The sequence below is a fragment of the Paroedura picta genome, chromosome 1 (genome assembly GCF_049243985.1).
Source record: "Paroedura picta isolate Pp20150507F chromosome 1, Ppicta_v3.0, whole genome shotgun sequence".
NCBI lineage: Eukaryota > Metazoa > Chordata > Lepidosauria > Squamata > Gekkonidae > Paroedura > Paroedura picta.
In genome coordinates this window covers 157,115,791-157,130,578 of record NC_135369.1, presented here as the reverse complement: position 1 = coordinate 157,130,578, position 14,788 = coordinate 157,115,791, and the positions used below count along the sequence as shown (strand labels likewise).

Below are 14,788 nucleotides of genomic sequence, written 5' to 3'. Positions count from 1 at the left end.
TGTAAGTCTACGGATTTCAGTGGGGATACCACCCAAAAAATAATGAAATGAGATAATAATTTTAAACAAAAGCAAATAGCATTATGGAAAATTTTAAAATCAGAAACTATATAGAATTTACAATAGTACCCTCACAATTAATTCCCGACATAACCCCCCCACACACACACATACACAAGAAAGCACATTTTTACAATGTAGGAGGAAAGAAAACGGGAAGTTTCAGGGAAGGGACACATTATCTGAAATCTTGGGCTTGAGGTCTGGAGAGATCTTGGTGCAAACACAAAGCCTGTGAATTCTTGATGTAGTAAAAGAAAAAGAGGGTTAATATAAGAGCAATTTCCTTGAGCTAGGCAGATACTACTGGGGCATGCCAGGATATTCCGGTACTGGAAAATCTTTTATTACTGAAAATGAACTGAAGTCTTATTGTTATTGAGAACCCTGAGCTGGAGGAAACTGTATTTAATCAGTTTACAATGCCAGCATACCCTTCTCTTCTTCCCTGAGATTTCCCAATAACATGGCTGTACCCAAGTACTTTTATGAGACTCCCCAAGTTACAGATCCCCTTTGTATTAAGGATGTAAAAGAGGGTGCCTATTAAAACACCAAAGTTCAAAATAGAAGGGGGGTCTCCAGTAACCAAGGGGATCTCAGCTGGAGGAGGAGGTTCTCGCATCTCTTAACTCACAAAAACTATTCCACTTTCCGCACCAGTGAAAATCCAAAGAAGCTCACATGGGTTAGACCAGGGGTAGTCAAACTGCGGCCCTCCAGATGTCCATGGCTACAATTCCCAGAATTCGTGGGAATTGTAGTCCATGGACATCTGGAGGGCCACAGTTTGACTACCCCTGGATTAGACTGTATAACTATCCCACCTAGTAAGCTTCCATGGCAGAATGAGGAATTGGTGGGTCTCCTAGGTCCTACTCCTACACTCTAACAACACTCACATTTCCTAGTTGTTGTTTCATTTTGAATATGTCAGTGTTTTCTGATTTAAATCTGAAAGTTGTTTCAATAAGAATTAGGCCAGAGAATCCTGTAGAGACTTAAAGCCTAGCAAATCAATCATAGTTTTGTAGTTACCCATTTCTTAATGTTTAAAAAATCTATTTCTAATACGATATTTATAATATAATAATATAATAAATATGCTTTGGGCTGATCCTGCGTTCAGCAGGGGGTTAGACTAGATGGCCTGTATGGCCCCTTCCAACTCTGTGATTCTGTGATTCTGATATAGAGTAACCCTACATAGTTACTTCAATCTAAGCACACTGAAATCAATGAAATATTTAGAATAAAAAGACATGACTTACCGCAGCTGCCCTTGGACGCCGCGGTGGCGCAAAGGAGGACTGCGGCTCCTGCTGGGCCTCATGGCCCTGGTCACGTGGAGGGGGCCGGGAGCAGGCCTATATAAGGCCGAGCGCCTGGCTTCCCGGCCTCTCTGCGCTGCAGCCTTCCAGACAGCCCTCCCGGCTGGGAGTGAAGCGGGGGCCCTGAGCACCACAGAGGCACGAGAGTTGAGCAGCCGGACGGCTGGGGGCATTCAGGTTCCCTTACCCGGTCATGGGGTGCCAACCCTCCGTTGAGGGGAGGTAATAATAAAGGCTGCTGCCATTTTTACTGCCAGCGGGAGTAGCGTCTTTCTTGATAGTCGCCGCCTGATAGTCAAAGGTGTATTACAGGATTATAAAGATAGTCTAGCAAATGATATGTTATACAGAATAAAATGGGTAGAGCAAGAAACAATCCTTCAAAAGCTAAGCGCTTTATAATCCCTGTTGTCCTGAAAGGGAAACAGCATATGTCCAACTCTCCCACTGAAACCACAGGGAGAATTAACATGTAATCTAACCTATGTCTACTGTGACGAATCCAGATAGAAGCCAAAGGAAACGCCATAAAGCCTAGAAATCCCTGATGGGAGGGGCCCCTCATGAAGGGGCAGAGGGGAGTGGCCTAGGAGGGTGAAAAAAGAAGGGAACTCTAAAGTCAGTGCCGGTCAATGTGCAGCAGCTAGAGAGGCTGGCGTTGAGGGAGTCAGAGTGTGACAGTTGAGCAGGAGAGACTGGCACTGTGAGACAGAGTGAGGCTTGTATCTGGAGGGGAGTCTGAGGTGGAGGTTTGGAGAAAGTGAGGATATTAGAGATTCTTTGGGACAAACCAGGTAATGTGTCTTGGGAAGACAGGGGAACACAGCTGCCTCAAGATTCAAAGGAAATATAAGCTGCTCTGGGGGCTGAAGGAGAGCCCTGGTCTATAACATCTGACTGCTGGAGATTTGGTGTATACTGACACAAGCATATACGGAAGAGTTCATGAGATACATATGAACAGACTTCTAAATCTTTATCTGTTTTTATTGCAGAGTGACAAAAGTCCTTTCTTTATAGGAACAAGAAGTGAAAGTGACAGAACTCGTAAAGCTCCCAAACGCATGTTGTAGGAAATTCTTTACCCAAATAGTGAAAACATCACTTCTACTCAGAAGTAAGTCTCAGTGCAGTTAACAAGTAAATGTGCATAGACGTGCAGGCTTAAACAATTAAATAGTAATATATTTCCCATTCCAGAACAGTGCAGAAGACAAAAATGTGAAAGTCTCTTTTTCCCAGCTTCTTGAGCCAAAATGATTTCTCTGAGAGCATCCTTCCTGATGAGTAGTAGATTTAAATCTGGATCTCCTAGATCTCTGACTCTACCACTGCACTGAGGCCAACAGACCGTATCTTGCCTAAGGCTACCAAGCAAGTTTACAATAAGAAAGGACCCGAACTACGGCAAATCATAGTTGATGTTCTCAGCCATTACAATTACACATTGAGCAATCTGCTTAGGGAACTCCAAAGTCACATTAAATTTGGCCCATGGATCTACCAATGGGTCTAAATACTGCCTATATGAACTCAAAAATGAAATCAAAAGCAGCTCTCTGTTAAAGTTAACTGAACCTTCCAACAGGCAATCAAGTGGGAGTTTACACACACCTTGGTAGGGTTCATCCTCTTCCTTCCTTCCGTTTTCCTCTACTTCCTGTCAAGTCTGGGTGAGGGAATTAAGAGTGTTGTTGATATGCACATATTTGATTTAGCAATCACTGGAAAAGACATCTAAGATTTTCATAATCTTCCCTGCAGTATAGCATGCTTCAAATCAAGGAAAACATTTTCAGTTTCCTTGTTGCATTTTTGTGTGATTTAGTCATCTCTGAAAATAGTAATCCTAATTAAAAGACTCATAAAATCAATCTAGTCAGATTTTCTAATGTGATAGTTAAAGTAATATCTCACTAGAGAATCACTAAGAGTAGAGAATGTTCATAACTCCCTGCATGAGCTTCTCTAGAAATTCTTAAATAGTGAAAATGTGTAATTAAGGATCTCAAAAGTGTTTTAGAAATTATCCAGAGCCCATGAAGACTGCTGGGAACTTCACTGAGACCTTGGGTGCACTTTTCCAGGGATCTTGGGGTGCACTTTTCCAAGGAAAGAGGACAGTATCCATAGTTCCTATAGACTTTATAGTAATATGGGGATAGAGAGTAGAACCTACCCAAAGTTTCCTCTCTTCAGTGGGGTGAAGTCATCCAAGCTGGTTAAGGTCACACCTCTGCTTGCTCATTTTGCTATGCAAATTTTGAGTGGCTTCCGTAGGCTGACCTCTAGTCATTTCCAAGCTGTGCATTTTATTGCATGTAGCTGCCACCTCTTGTATGTCCTTGTTCTTGTCCAATTTTTCTTCTGCATAAATTCCTCCTTTTGTATTTAGGTGAAAAGTGGAAGACTTTGCCCACTGAAGAGAAGAAACCTTCAGGTAAGTTCCAATCTTTCATTCTCCTTCAGTCACCCAAATTGGTTAGCTGTGCCTAATTGACTTCTATGTTAGGTGAGTCACCCATAGTTAGAGCTCAACCACTTGCTGCAGAACTCTTCTGCTGAAGACTGTTTCTGTGCATGCCATTTGGCCGATGTGATAGTGCTTGATGAAAGCTGAAAATGTTTCCCATCCAGCCACTGCAGATTTCCCCAAATGAGGTTTGTGTGGAAAATGCAGTTCCTTCCTGTAGTGCAGTTCCTTCCTGTAGGAAGGGGCTGCCAGTTTTGATGTCCTCCTGGCAGATGTGAAAGTCTTTAGGATGACCACTTTCCATGAACAGAATTTGAGCTCTGCTGATTTTAGTTGCTTGACAGATGACTGGTGAGTGCCCCATATGTGGGCTCCATGGGGGGCATCTATGTCTCACTGCATCCTGGTGTAGGGCAGGGCCAGAGTTATGGTCTGGTTGGAAGATACCAGTGCATCAAGATGACAGCTTTTCATGGTCTGAGGACCCCAGGCATCTTGACCAGTATGGGGCCATGAATCATACTTCTGAGCCCTCCCTACTGGTTTTGATAATCATCCTGTGAATGAAAGGCATGAGAGAAAATGACATACAACAATCCTTCTGGCCAGGAGTGAGATGAAGCATTCTCACTGTCTACTCTGTAGTCATGGACTCTCAACAGGAGCCTCCTCACCAGTCCATCATTGGATTTCTAATCTGTGAGTGATTTGTATGACCACCTCCCTGTTCAAACTCCATTCTCCTGAGTTCCAGTCCTGCTTGCTTAGCCAGTGTATTTCCAGGTTTGATTGCCCTTATTAGCTATCCCTCGGGGCCCCATGGTTCTGAAGGCCTCTGGTAACTGGGGAAGGAAAGGCCACTTTGCCCTGTGATTGATGCAAGGCCCCTGGGGAAAGATTGCTAATGTGTTGGCTGCCTGTCCAAAGGGGGAGCTCAACACCTGAGTATGCCAGCCCATTGTCACACCTGCAGGCTCATGAAGCTGGGCTGGAACTTTGCCCCGCTGCCTCAGTGCTCTGGTAGAGTCCAAGCCAATTCTTTCTCCCTGCTGGGTCCAAACTTTGGGGACCTCCTTCCAAAGGTTTAGGGCTTCTCCCCGCATGCCTCCAGCCAAGTCTCTACCAGGAAGCTACCCATCACTGCCTTCATTCCTTCCAAAGCTTCAGGCAACAGTGGGTCTTTCTCTCCAGCTATTTAATCTCTCTCTCTCTCTTCCAGAGTCTGAGCATTGGAGGACCTCCTGCCTGAAGCTTTGGGCTACTCCAAGCATCCCACCAGCTTCACTGTTTCCAAGAGGGTGTCTTCCACCATCTCCACACCTCCCAGATCTTTGGGTGGCAGAGATATCCTTCTCTTCAACTCTTTTGAGTTCTCCCTCTCTCCAGGGTGTGATCATCAGAGAAGCTCCTGCTCAAGGCTTCAGACTGCTCCCCCATACATCTCTTGCACTGTGGCTTCCAAGAGACTGTCTACCACCATCTCCAAAGCTAACACCTTCCAAGCTTCCAGCATGGAAGGGGGGGGGCTTCTCATTAGAGAACCTGAGTCCCTCCTAGGATTAAGCAAGTTTTCTTCTGGATTATATATTCATTTTAAGAATTTTCCTACTCTGGTTTAGCAAAAGATTAAGATCAGGGCTCTAGCCTCCTACCTTAAGCAGTGGACAGACATCCTGTGGTCACTCCAATAGGAAGTCACAATTTATATGAGCAAGCAGAGACATGACCTAACCATCTTGGATGACTTCCCCCACTGAAGGAGAAAGTGTGATAAAGAAAAGATTAGTAAGGACAAAAGGGTCATACTCTGTACTTCTGAGGTTCTGCTTCATAAAGTTCATAAGCTACAGCAGAAGAGCAATATGGATCGGCAGGAATACAGAAAACTAATTTAAAGCACAATAGAAATGAAGAAATAGGAGCACTTCTGTTAAACATTATCACTGCATCATTCAGTTACAGTTTTAGATAAAGGATTAAAAATAATATGGGACTATTTGTAGAAACAACAACACAATTTTGAAGTAAGAATAAAACATACATCAACACGTAAAACTGTATTTTTGTCTGCAGACAACACAGATGAATTCCACACTATCAAATTCAACAATCAAAAATATTTACTCACTTCATTTCGATATTGTCCTTCTACTTAATACTAAGGATAGCTTACAGTATTTGGGGAAAGTAGCATAAAAGATAAAAGCAACCACAGACAACACCACCCAATTTATCTCTACCCCAACTCCCTCTTTATTATTTTTAAAGCAACCAGTCTCCTGTGTTTCAGACTCCCCTCAAAGGCCCTGTGGAAAACCACGTTCTTTACTAGCTTCTGTAAATCCAACAATAACAGGGCTGACTGGGGCAGAGAATTCCATACTTTGAGAGCTGCAGCTGAAAACATTCGGCCATATGTCTTCCTCAAATAAAGAAAGAAAACATCAGCTGCAGATTATCTTATTCTATGGGCAAGTTCACATGGCTGGAGGCAGCCCCTAGAAACTTCTGCACAAGACTATTTACATCAGTGATAAAACCAGTCAGGAGAATTTTTTTTTTAATTTAAAAGTTGTATCACTTTTCATAACTGCAAGGTCATTGAAACCTAGAACAGTTACAAATTATAAACCTCTAAAAATATAACTTGTCAAGCCACGTCTACCAAAGTGAAGACCTTCTGATAGATGACTAGCAAAATAAAACATCCAAATGATATTATTAAGAAATTTAGCCAAGCAATTTTATTCCATTTTAGATATTAGACTTAATTAAACTGGTGAAGTCATGAAGTCAGTCATGACCCAGCTTAAGTATAATATAATCTTATCTGAAAAGCATGAAATTGTTCTGACTATACCCATTACTTCAATTCTTGACATCTATTATAGCCATTCAATAACCCAATTACTAAAAATTAGATTGCAGGACAAAGTACAGTGAAACCCAGCTCTATGTGAATGAACAGAATTACTAGAAATTATTTATCTGTTCATACAGTAACTCTAACTATAAACTGCATAAGAAAAGGGCAGATTGTAATTTTTAAACTACTCATTTCAATTTAGTTTGAACACTTCCGTCTTTTAGCAGATATAGAGTACCCTTCAGAAGGTCCCTGTTAATATAGGGCAGCCATATTCTAGGGGAAGGATTGAAGGAATATAAAAAGACGGGTTGGATTTTATACCCCATTTTCCTCTACTTTAAGAAGTCTTACAATCTCATTCCCTTCCTCTCCTCACAACAGGTATCTTGTGAGGTAGGTCAGGCTGAGAGAGTTCTTAGGGAACTGTGACTGGTCCAAAGTCACCCAGGAGGCCTCACGTGGAGGAGTAGGGAATCAAACCCAGTTTTCCAAATTACAGTCCGCCACTCATAACCATTACACCATGCTGGTTCAGGACACATTTTTCCCATCAGCGTAACAGTATCCTCAAGTACAAAATTTTACCCCGCAGAAATCCATGCAATTTGCTATTTTTCTATAAAATAAAGAGTTCTTCTAACAACAGATCTCACACATTATGCTGGAATATTAAATGAATACCAGTTCCTGAAGACTGCAGTGTTACGAGCTCAGAGTGGAAAATGAAGTTCCTGCTCAACAAGTCCCAGATCACAAGATCCTTTTTGTACAGTTCTGTTGTTGATGTGCATAGTTCTAGTCTGATGTACAGTGGTAAAACCACAAGCTGTCATATTTATTTACCAAAATATTTGTATCCTGTCTTTCCTTGGTGGCTTACAAATCCAAATTCAACACATACCCAGCGCAATAAAACTGCAAATAACTCTCCTATTTCCACTCCATGCTTGCAGACTATACTCCATCAAAACCCCTAGTAAATAAAACGGCCTTGTACTGTCTCCTAAAATGGGACCCATAATAATCTCAGACTTTGAACACAATTCTGATAGAAAGTGCCCACAAATCACAGCTAATTTATGGCAATCTACTTAGGGTTTTCTAAACAAGAGATGATTTGAAATTGTACTGATCAGGGCTGACCCTGCTTAATTTCTGAGATCTGACGCAATCAAACTGCTCTGGGTTATCTTGGTCAGGGTTTACAACTACTATTCTGGATTTAAATCTAGAGTCTTATCAACTGCCATCAGGCTGCTAGGAATAAGGTTCTCACTGTAAGTTCTTGCTTTGGGGAAGCAAGATAGATTTCATAACTCTTCTGTCTCTAGAAACAATCTTCGTTTATCTACTTTTCCTAGAGCGTAACTCATTTTTTACAAACTCAGAGTAACTTCTGAATTTGCAGCCACACACCTGTATTGATTATTAAGTTTTCCAGATTTAACACACACAAAAATTGAAAGGATGAAAAAAGATAGACCATTCTAGAGAAATAAATGAAAAGGCAAAATAAAGTTTACTTCTGTGCTCTGACTTTGTATAAGTAGTAGTTACAAAGTGACCCTACTGTCTTAAACAGCAACAGAACTAAAAATTAATACTGGGAGTATCTCAGGTCACAGCCCTGATAATCACTAGACATTAACTGCAAGGCTGTTCTATTACTTGGTCACACACTTCTCTTGCATTTATCTGAGAAAATCTGACCCGTAGGCATCCAGCCTCACATTCTGCATACTCCACCTGATTTACATTGCTTGTTTCAACTCTTCCAATGGCTGAAGTTATAGTTGCCTACAGAAAGGACATTCTAGTATCCTATTAAAATCTCTAGGACTGATTCAGATTCATAGGATTGATGCTATACTTCTCTGCTATTCATGCGTTGATTTCTATTCATGCGTTGATTTCTTGTGGGGTTTTAGGAAGCTCCTGTCTCTGAGGCTTACCTACACATCTAGAAAACGGCAACATCAATCTCAGGGTCATGTACCCATAGCCTGGGTACATGCCTACATCCAAGGGGGTTTGTTTTTCTCAGAGGGGCTCTTCCAGCCTCCCTTCTCCACTCCCTTGTTCTTTCCATCCTCCCAAGTCACACCTGATATACTTTATGGTTGGCACTGTTTAACATTTAAAAGAATGGAAACGACCTTGCCTGGTTCTTCCAGTCTGGGTGCAAAGGTGATAGAAGAAGTGTTTCCCTTTGTAGTTAAATCATCCTTTCTGTGGGAATGCCTTTTGGCATGCAAATCCCATGGAAGGGGAGCTAAGGGGCTAAGGGTATATCTGTTCTTTGAATGCTTCAGCAATGTTCCTCTGTGATAGCAAGTTCCTGCAGTTGCTCCCCTAGAATCCCAATAAAGTTACTTTTGGACTCCTCACTGTGAAGAACCTGTGTCTGCTTTGGTGTCTTCATGGCTGTGCATCCCAGGGTCATGACACTCAGCGACTCATAGACATGTGAAAATAGAGAAGCTAAGGAACTAAGGTATTGGAATTGGAAACATCAAAGCACCAGAAATGAACAGAGCTGTTTTTTGGTCATTGCAATCTCTGGCTTCATAAATGTCATCAGGTGTTTGATCAGTAGTCTAAATACTGTAATGGTCCCTGTTCACGAAATCTATTATCTCTATCAAAACTCTTAATGTCACTTATTTTAAGGGAAGAGAAGCACAATTAAAACAAGAGTTCGATTTTATGTAAAGAGCAATAAAACTAGTTTGTGCAATGTTTATATTTCACAAAACTTCATTATACCTTGGATAATGGATTTGCATCTTGGTTCTGTATAATTCAGTGAAAGAAAGATTGCTCATATGTCTTTGCGCTTTTGTGCTCTAGGAAGGTACCTCGGTTTTCAGGACTGCTGTCTAACCATATTGATATACCAGATGTTACAATAATTACTCATTTTTACAGTGAACAGCCATGCGAGTGGTTGTATAAAATTAACAGAATATGTTGATTACAAGTAATGATGACACAAGCCCTGCATGGTCACAGATTGCAAAACATCAACAGCTCATAGATTGTGTTTCTCTTCCCTTAAAATAAGTGACATTAAGAGTTTTTGATAGAGATAATGGATTTCGTGAACAGGGACCATTGCAGTATTTAGACTACTGATCAAACACCAAGGTTTGCCCGGCTGCACTGATCTGTTGTCACCATTCCAGCTGCCACCTACTGAATAAAATACACCATTTACAAGTGGTTTTCTATATGCAGTTTTATTACACTTAATTTTTAAAGATTATTTCCTTGTAATTTTGGAACTTTTGAAAGAAATATCAACAATGGCTATACACACACAAAAGTAGAGACCTGCAAGAAACTTGTGGTGTGGCTCCACCCACCTTTGTTTCCTCACCTCTCCTACTTCTCACCCTCTTTCTCCCTTCCATCAACCCTTTATGTTCTCCATGTTTGTCACTGCGTCTTTCTCCCCCCTCATCACTCTGTTCTCCTGCCTCCCGACCTCCTTTCTGCCCCTGCCTCATCACTCTCTTTCTGTCCCCATCTCTCTCCCAAGGTCCAGCATGCTTCTCCACTATGGCACAGAAATTGCAGTGAGGGCAGCACTCCCAGCTGCCCACCTACCCCAAAACACACATACAGCAGCAGCAATGGTGGTAGCAGGAATCTGCTGGAATCTGCTGGAGTCCTGGAATCACAAAGGATCTCTTAGCTACACTGATTTCCCTCAGGGTTGTTAGCTCCAAGTTGGAAGATTCATGGAGATTTGGAGGTAGAGCCTCGAAACAGTGAGGCTTGGAAAGGGAAGCAACTTCGACAGGGTATCTGACTTCCAAAGCAACCATTTCCCCAGGCAAACTGATCTCTGTCACCTGAAAGTGTTGTAATTTCAGCTGATCTCCAGCCCTCACCTGGAGGGTTGCAATGGTAGTTCTCATGGAGGAAATAGGTGGCTTGTAGGGTGGAGTCTATGCCATTAGTCCAGGAATTTTCCAACCTGGAGCTGGCAACCCTATCTCCTTCCTACCCATGAGGCCTTCCTACTGCCATTTTGCCTTCAGTTTTCTGTTTTTACCCCACTACCTCACAGCCTCTAATGAGGAAAACTATAGGTAGGCAGGGGGAGAGGATAGGAAGCAAAAGTGTGTGTGTGTGTGGGGGGGGGGAATTGAATAGCCACACCACAAGTTTCTTGCATGTCCACTGTTTGTCTCATAGTCTAACAGTGAATTTTTGGATACTTAATTTGGTGATTGGAGCTGTGAATGGGCAAAACAGATCTTTCTACAAACCTGAAAGGGGCCCCAGGTTTTCAGAAAACTGGAAACTGAAAAAAGGACCTGTTGCTTTAAGCAACAAATTCCCTCAGTTGCTGTTGCTAGGCAACCTCAGCATTCCAGGTTGGCTTTGTCAGTAAAAGACAGGGGGAGAAGCTACAACAGCTACCCTATGAAAGCCAGCGTGGTATAGAAATTAGAGCTTCGGAGTATATACTCAGCTATTAAAATCTATCAGAATTTGATATTATAGTATAATCATAGTGAAAGGAAGGTATGCAGCATCTAGCCTAATTTGCTTCACATCCTTCTCTTTCCACATTCCATTTTTATAATTTCTGGTGATGATGTGAAATGGCTTTGGATCATCAGCGATCTAAGGACAGCAACCAAGGAATCCTGTACAATAAACTTTTCAGAACAGTGCTGGTAGATGCCCATCTTCAGAAGGTCTTGAAGGAAATTGATTATCTAGCCCTTTCTATTCAGATTCAGGTCAGGGTTTAGGGTGGAAATGCTTTGGTTACCTTGACAGATTATCTTTGCTGACAGAGTGACAGGTGGAGTTATTTCTCCGGGGCAGAGTGATAGATTTGCAATGAGGCACTAACAATGAACTGCTCAGACCACATCCAGTACTATTTCTCCCTAACAACGTAGTGAGGGGATGGATCCATGGATTCAAGGATAGGCAGACAGTGTATGCTGAGCAAGGATTAGCACTCCTCCTGAAGGAATAGGTTAAGAGTTTAAACATACTTCTCCTTTAAACATGCTTCTTGTGGTTGAAGACTCCGGTATCCTCTGTGGCACACAGTAAATTTTAGCAACTTCAGTCCCTACACCAGCTAAGGATATCCCTCAAAAAGTATAACATGTGTTTTAGCAGATTTTCCCCCATCTGGGCAGAGAACACACAGGAATGGAGGGGGGGTCAGTTCAATTGCTTTCCAGAAGTACCTCAGCCCACTTTCATGCAGATGTTAATAGATCTAGCAGGAGAGATTATGAGTAAGTCAAGCAGCCATTTCTAAGCAGGGAACAGAGATTTGGAGGATTTTAGACTATCAACATTCCTCACACTATTTCCTCTTTCCTTCCCCCTGGCAAACCCCACATTCTCTCCCCTTTCCCTGCCTCATTCTTTCCTTCCCAGCTATTTACCAACCTTCCTTTTATCTGCCTCCATCTTCACACAGAGCACACAGTAAAAGCTCTCAGAGATACTTAAGTAGAAAGTATCAACTCAAATGTCTGAAATGGGATCTCCTCCCAATACATTCCCTTTAAAAATATAGGTGGGGGTAAAAAAATTACTACCACAATCTTGCAAAAAAAGTTATTTAATTCAACACATCCAAATTTACATGGCATGGGGGGAAAACTGACTGGTGGGCAGAACGTGTAGTAAACCAGCAGCTGACAGAGAGCAACCTTAATTTTAAACAGCAAACAATAATACTAAAGTTTATTTATTGGTCTCAACAACCAGTTGGCCAACCATACATATTTTATAATCCAGAAAGTCTACACTGGAGTAGGTATATCTAATCGGCCAATTGTATTATGTTTGTACAGAAAACCACAGTATCTTTCAAAACAGACCTAGGGGATCCTAGTCAGCATTACTATAATATTGTACAAAACAACTGAGTTTTGCTATTGATTTTGCTGCCCAAAACTACTTTTCCAAATGTTACAAATGCATTCTCATCCCCACTACAATCCAAGCTTCACAAGGAGATGATAAACGAGGTAATATTGATTAGATTGTGCTAAAGAGACCCTGCATTTCAAGGTTATATCCTTTGGAGAGTTAGTAAATCTCATTATAGAAATCTGCTGGCTGACATATATGAATAAAGAGAGTGACAGAGGAATTCCAGCATGACAACATTCTCTGCAGAGTCATGCTGTTCTTGAGATGGAAAGTTCAACACGATACACAGATGCAGAAGTTGAAATCATCAAAGCAGTCTGTCAATTTTTTAACAGTTAAACATTCCTCCATACTCATGTACGGCCTTTATAGAAATGGAGCATTTCTTTGTCACTTATCTGTCTGCTTTCATTTTTCTTATCTCACTTGTTGATGTCAGTAAGGCAAATTTTTATCCTGCCACATTACAAAAAATATGTGGCAGTGACATAAGCAGTCTGTTTCAAGGGGAGGGGATGTGCATTTATGCCAAAAAGTAAACATGTGCAGCACCTTAAACTTTACAGAATGGATTGCTTTTAACTTCAATAGGATAATATTTAGCACCAGAAAGGATAAACATCACCTATTTTAATGTTGATTTGGTCAGCCTTAATATCTTTATTTTTAAATTGCAAAGACCACACAAAAAAACCTATCATTTTATTGTATTTATTGAGATTGTTTAAAGACCACCTTTCATCAAGCAGCTGAGGTGGTTTACAGTACAATAACATTCAATAAAAATCAATTTAAATAGTAAATTACATTAGAATGGTTCAAGTTCAGTAAAATTAATAAAAATCAGGGTACATATTTACTTGTTAGAAAATTGCAACACTAAGAATTTGTAAAATATTTAAAAAATCAACTGAGATGTTTCATTGCGACACAGAATAAAGCCAGATGCAAGTCACAGCTGAATTCATATAATGCAAATGTAGGATGGCATATTTAGGATGCAAAAGTGATGGATTATACTAACCTTTTCTGCTCATGCGCTCACATGAAAAGCCTGTTTTCCTTATTTTTCTCTGTACGTCTACTGCACTTGAGCCTCCACCAAGATTAAAACATAGCTGAGAAAAAAATCGATTCGGGGGTATTTCTGCTTCTCCCTCCCGCCTAATCATCCTGTACGGTAGGGTTGCATTCATGTACATTCCTGCTTCAGAGAGAATTTCTACTTAGCAGAACATATTTGTGAGACAACCTGCTTAGGACTGTGTGCAATCTGTGGCACTGCCACCATTATTCAGATAGTTATGCCCACTTTTATTCTCACTAGGCACACAAGGCAATATTCTCCCAGCCTCCATTTTACCTCGTGACAGCCTCATGAGTAGGGTTGGTGATAAAACTAAAGAGGGAACTCTCAGAGAAAGTATTAACAAGCACTAACTAAAAATGCAATACTGAGAGTAAATACAGGTGTGGTATTTAAGGATAATACTAATATCTAATAATGAAGTCACAATGACTATGAATTAGCATGAACTCCACAATAATATATACCATTACATAAAGAGTGATACACAGAAAAATACTCTCGATAAACTATCACTCCTGGTTCATATAGGGAATCAGTATAAGCAGAAGAGGAACAGTTCAAAGAGCATAAATACGCTGAAATACGAAGTTTCACTGTAGCACAGAAACTTGAGTAGAAGACTTGCATTGAAGCTTCATATAGCTTTATGGTGGAACTGAAGCAGTCTATTCAATATGAAGCTTTAATGCAAGTCTTCAACTCAAACATCAGGGCTACCGAGCATTTCTCCAAGAGACAGATCAATTTACCTGGATAAAATGGCTGTTTTGGAAGGTTGGCATTATACCGCACTGAAATCCCTCCCATTCCAAACTACACCCTCCTAAGGTTGTACCCCCAAAATACCCAGGTATTTCCCAGCCTGGATCTGGCAACCTTACTTGTGAGGTATCTTAGGCTGAAAGATACCCAATGAGTTTTCATGGCAAAATGGGAATCCGAATCAGATCTCAGACCAACATTATCAGCACAATATGTTTCTTCTGGTTTGCTTCAGTGTTAAGAAATGATGGTTTCCATATGTAGTGATTCAAGTTTCATTT

General features: G+C 41.1%; 1 protein-coding gene across 6 annotated transcripts in view; it reads right to left on the bottom strand.

The window, feature by feature from the left end:
- Window positions 1-14,788, bottom strand: part of SNTG2 (syntrophin gamma 2) — a 349,056-nt gene that overhangs the window by 315,832 nt on the left and 18,436 nt on the right. Inside the window, exons 1-3 of one of the 6 annotated variants that reach the window (XM_077309833.1) lie at window positions 3,571-4,379; window positions 3,006-3,060; window positions 1,579-1,679 (exon numbers count right to left, since the gene is read on the bottom strand). The exons of 3 other annotated variants lie outside the window; for them this stretch is intronic. Coding sequence is in view for 1 of the 3 variants with exons in the window: in XM_077309820.1 (XP_077165935.1) it covers window positions 3,006-3,020 (15 nt within the window). In the remaining 2 variants the exon portion in view is untranslated. Of the gene's footprint in view, window positions 1-1,578; window positions 1,680-3,005; window positions 3,061-3,570; window positions 4,381-14,788 lie in introns of those variants that run through there. 2 more of the 6 variants (XM_077309820.1, XM_077309840.1) reach the window with 2 other exon arrangements.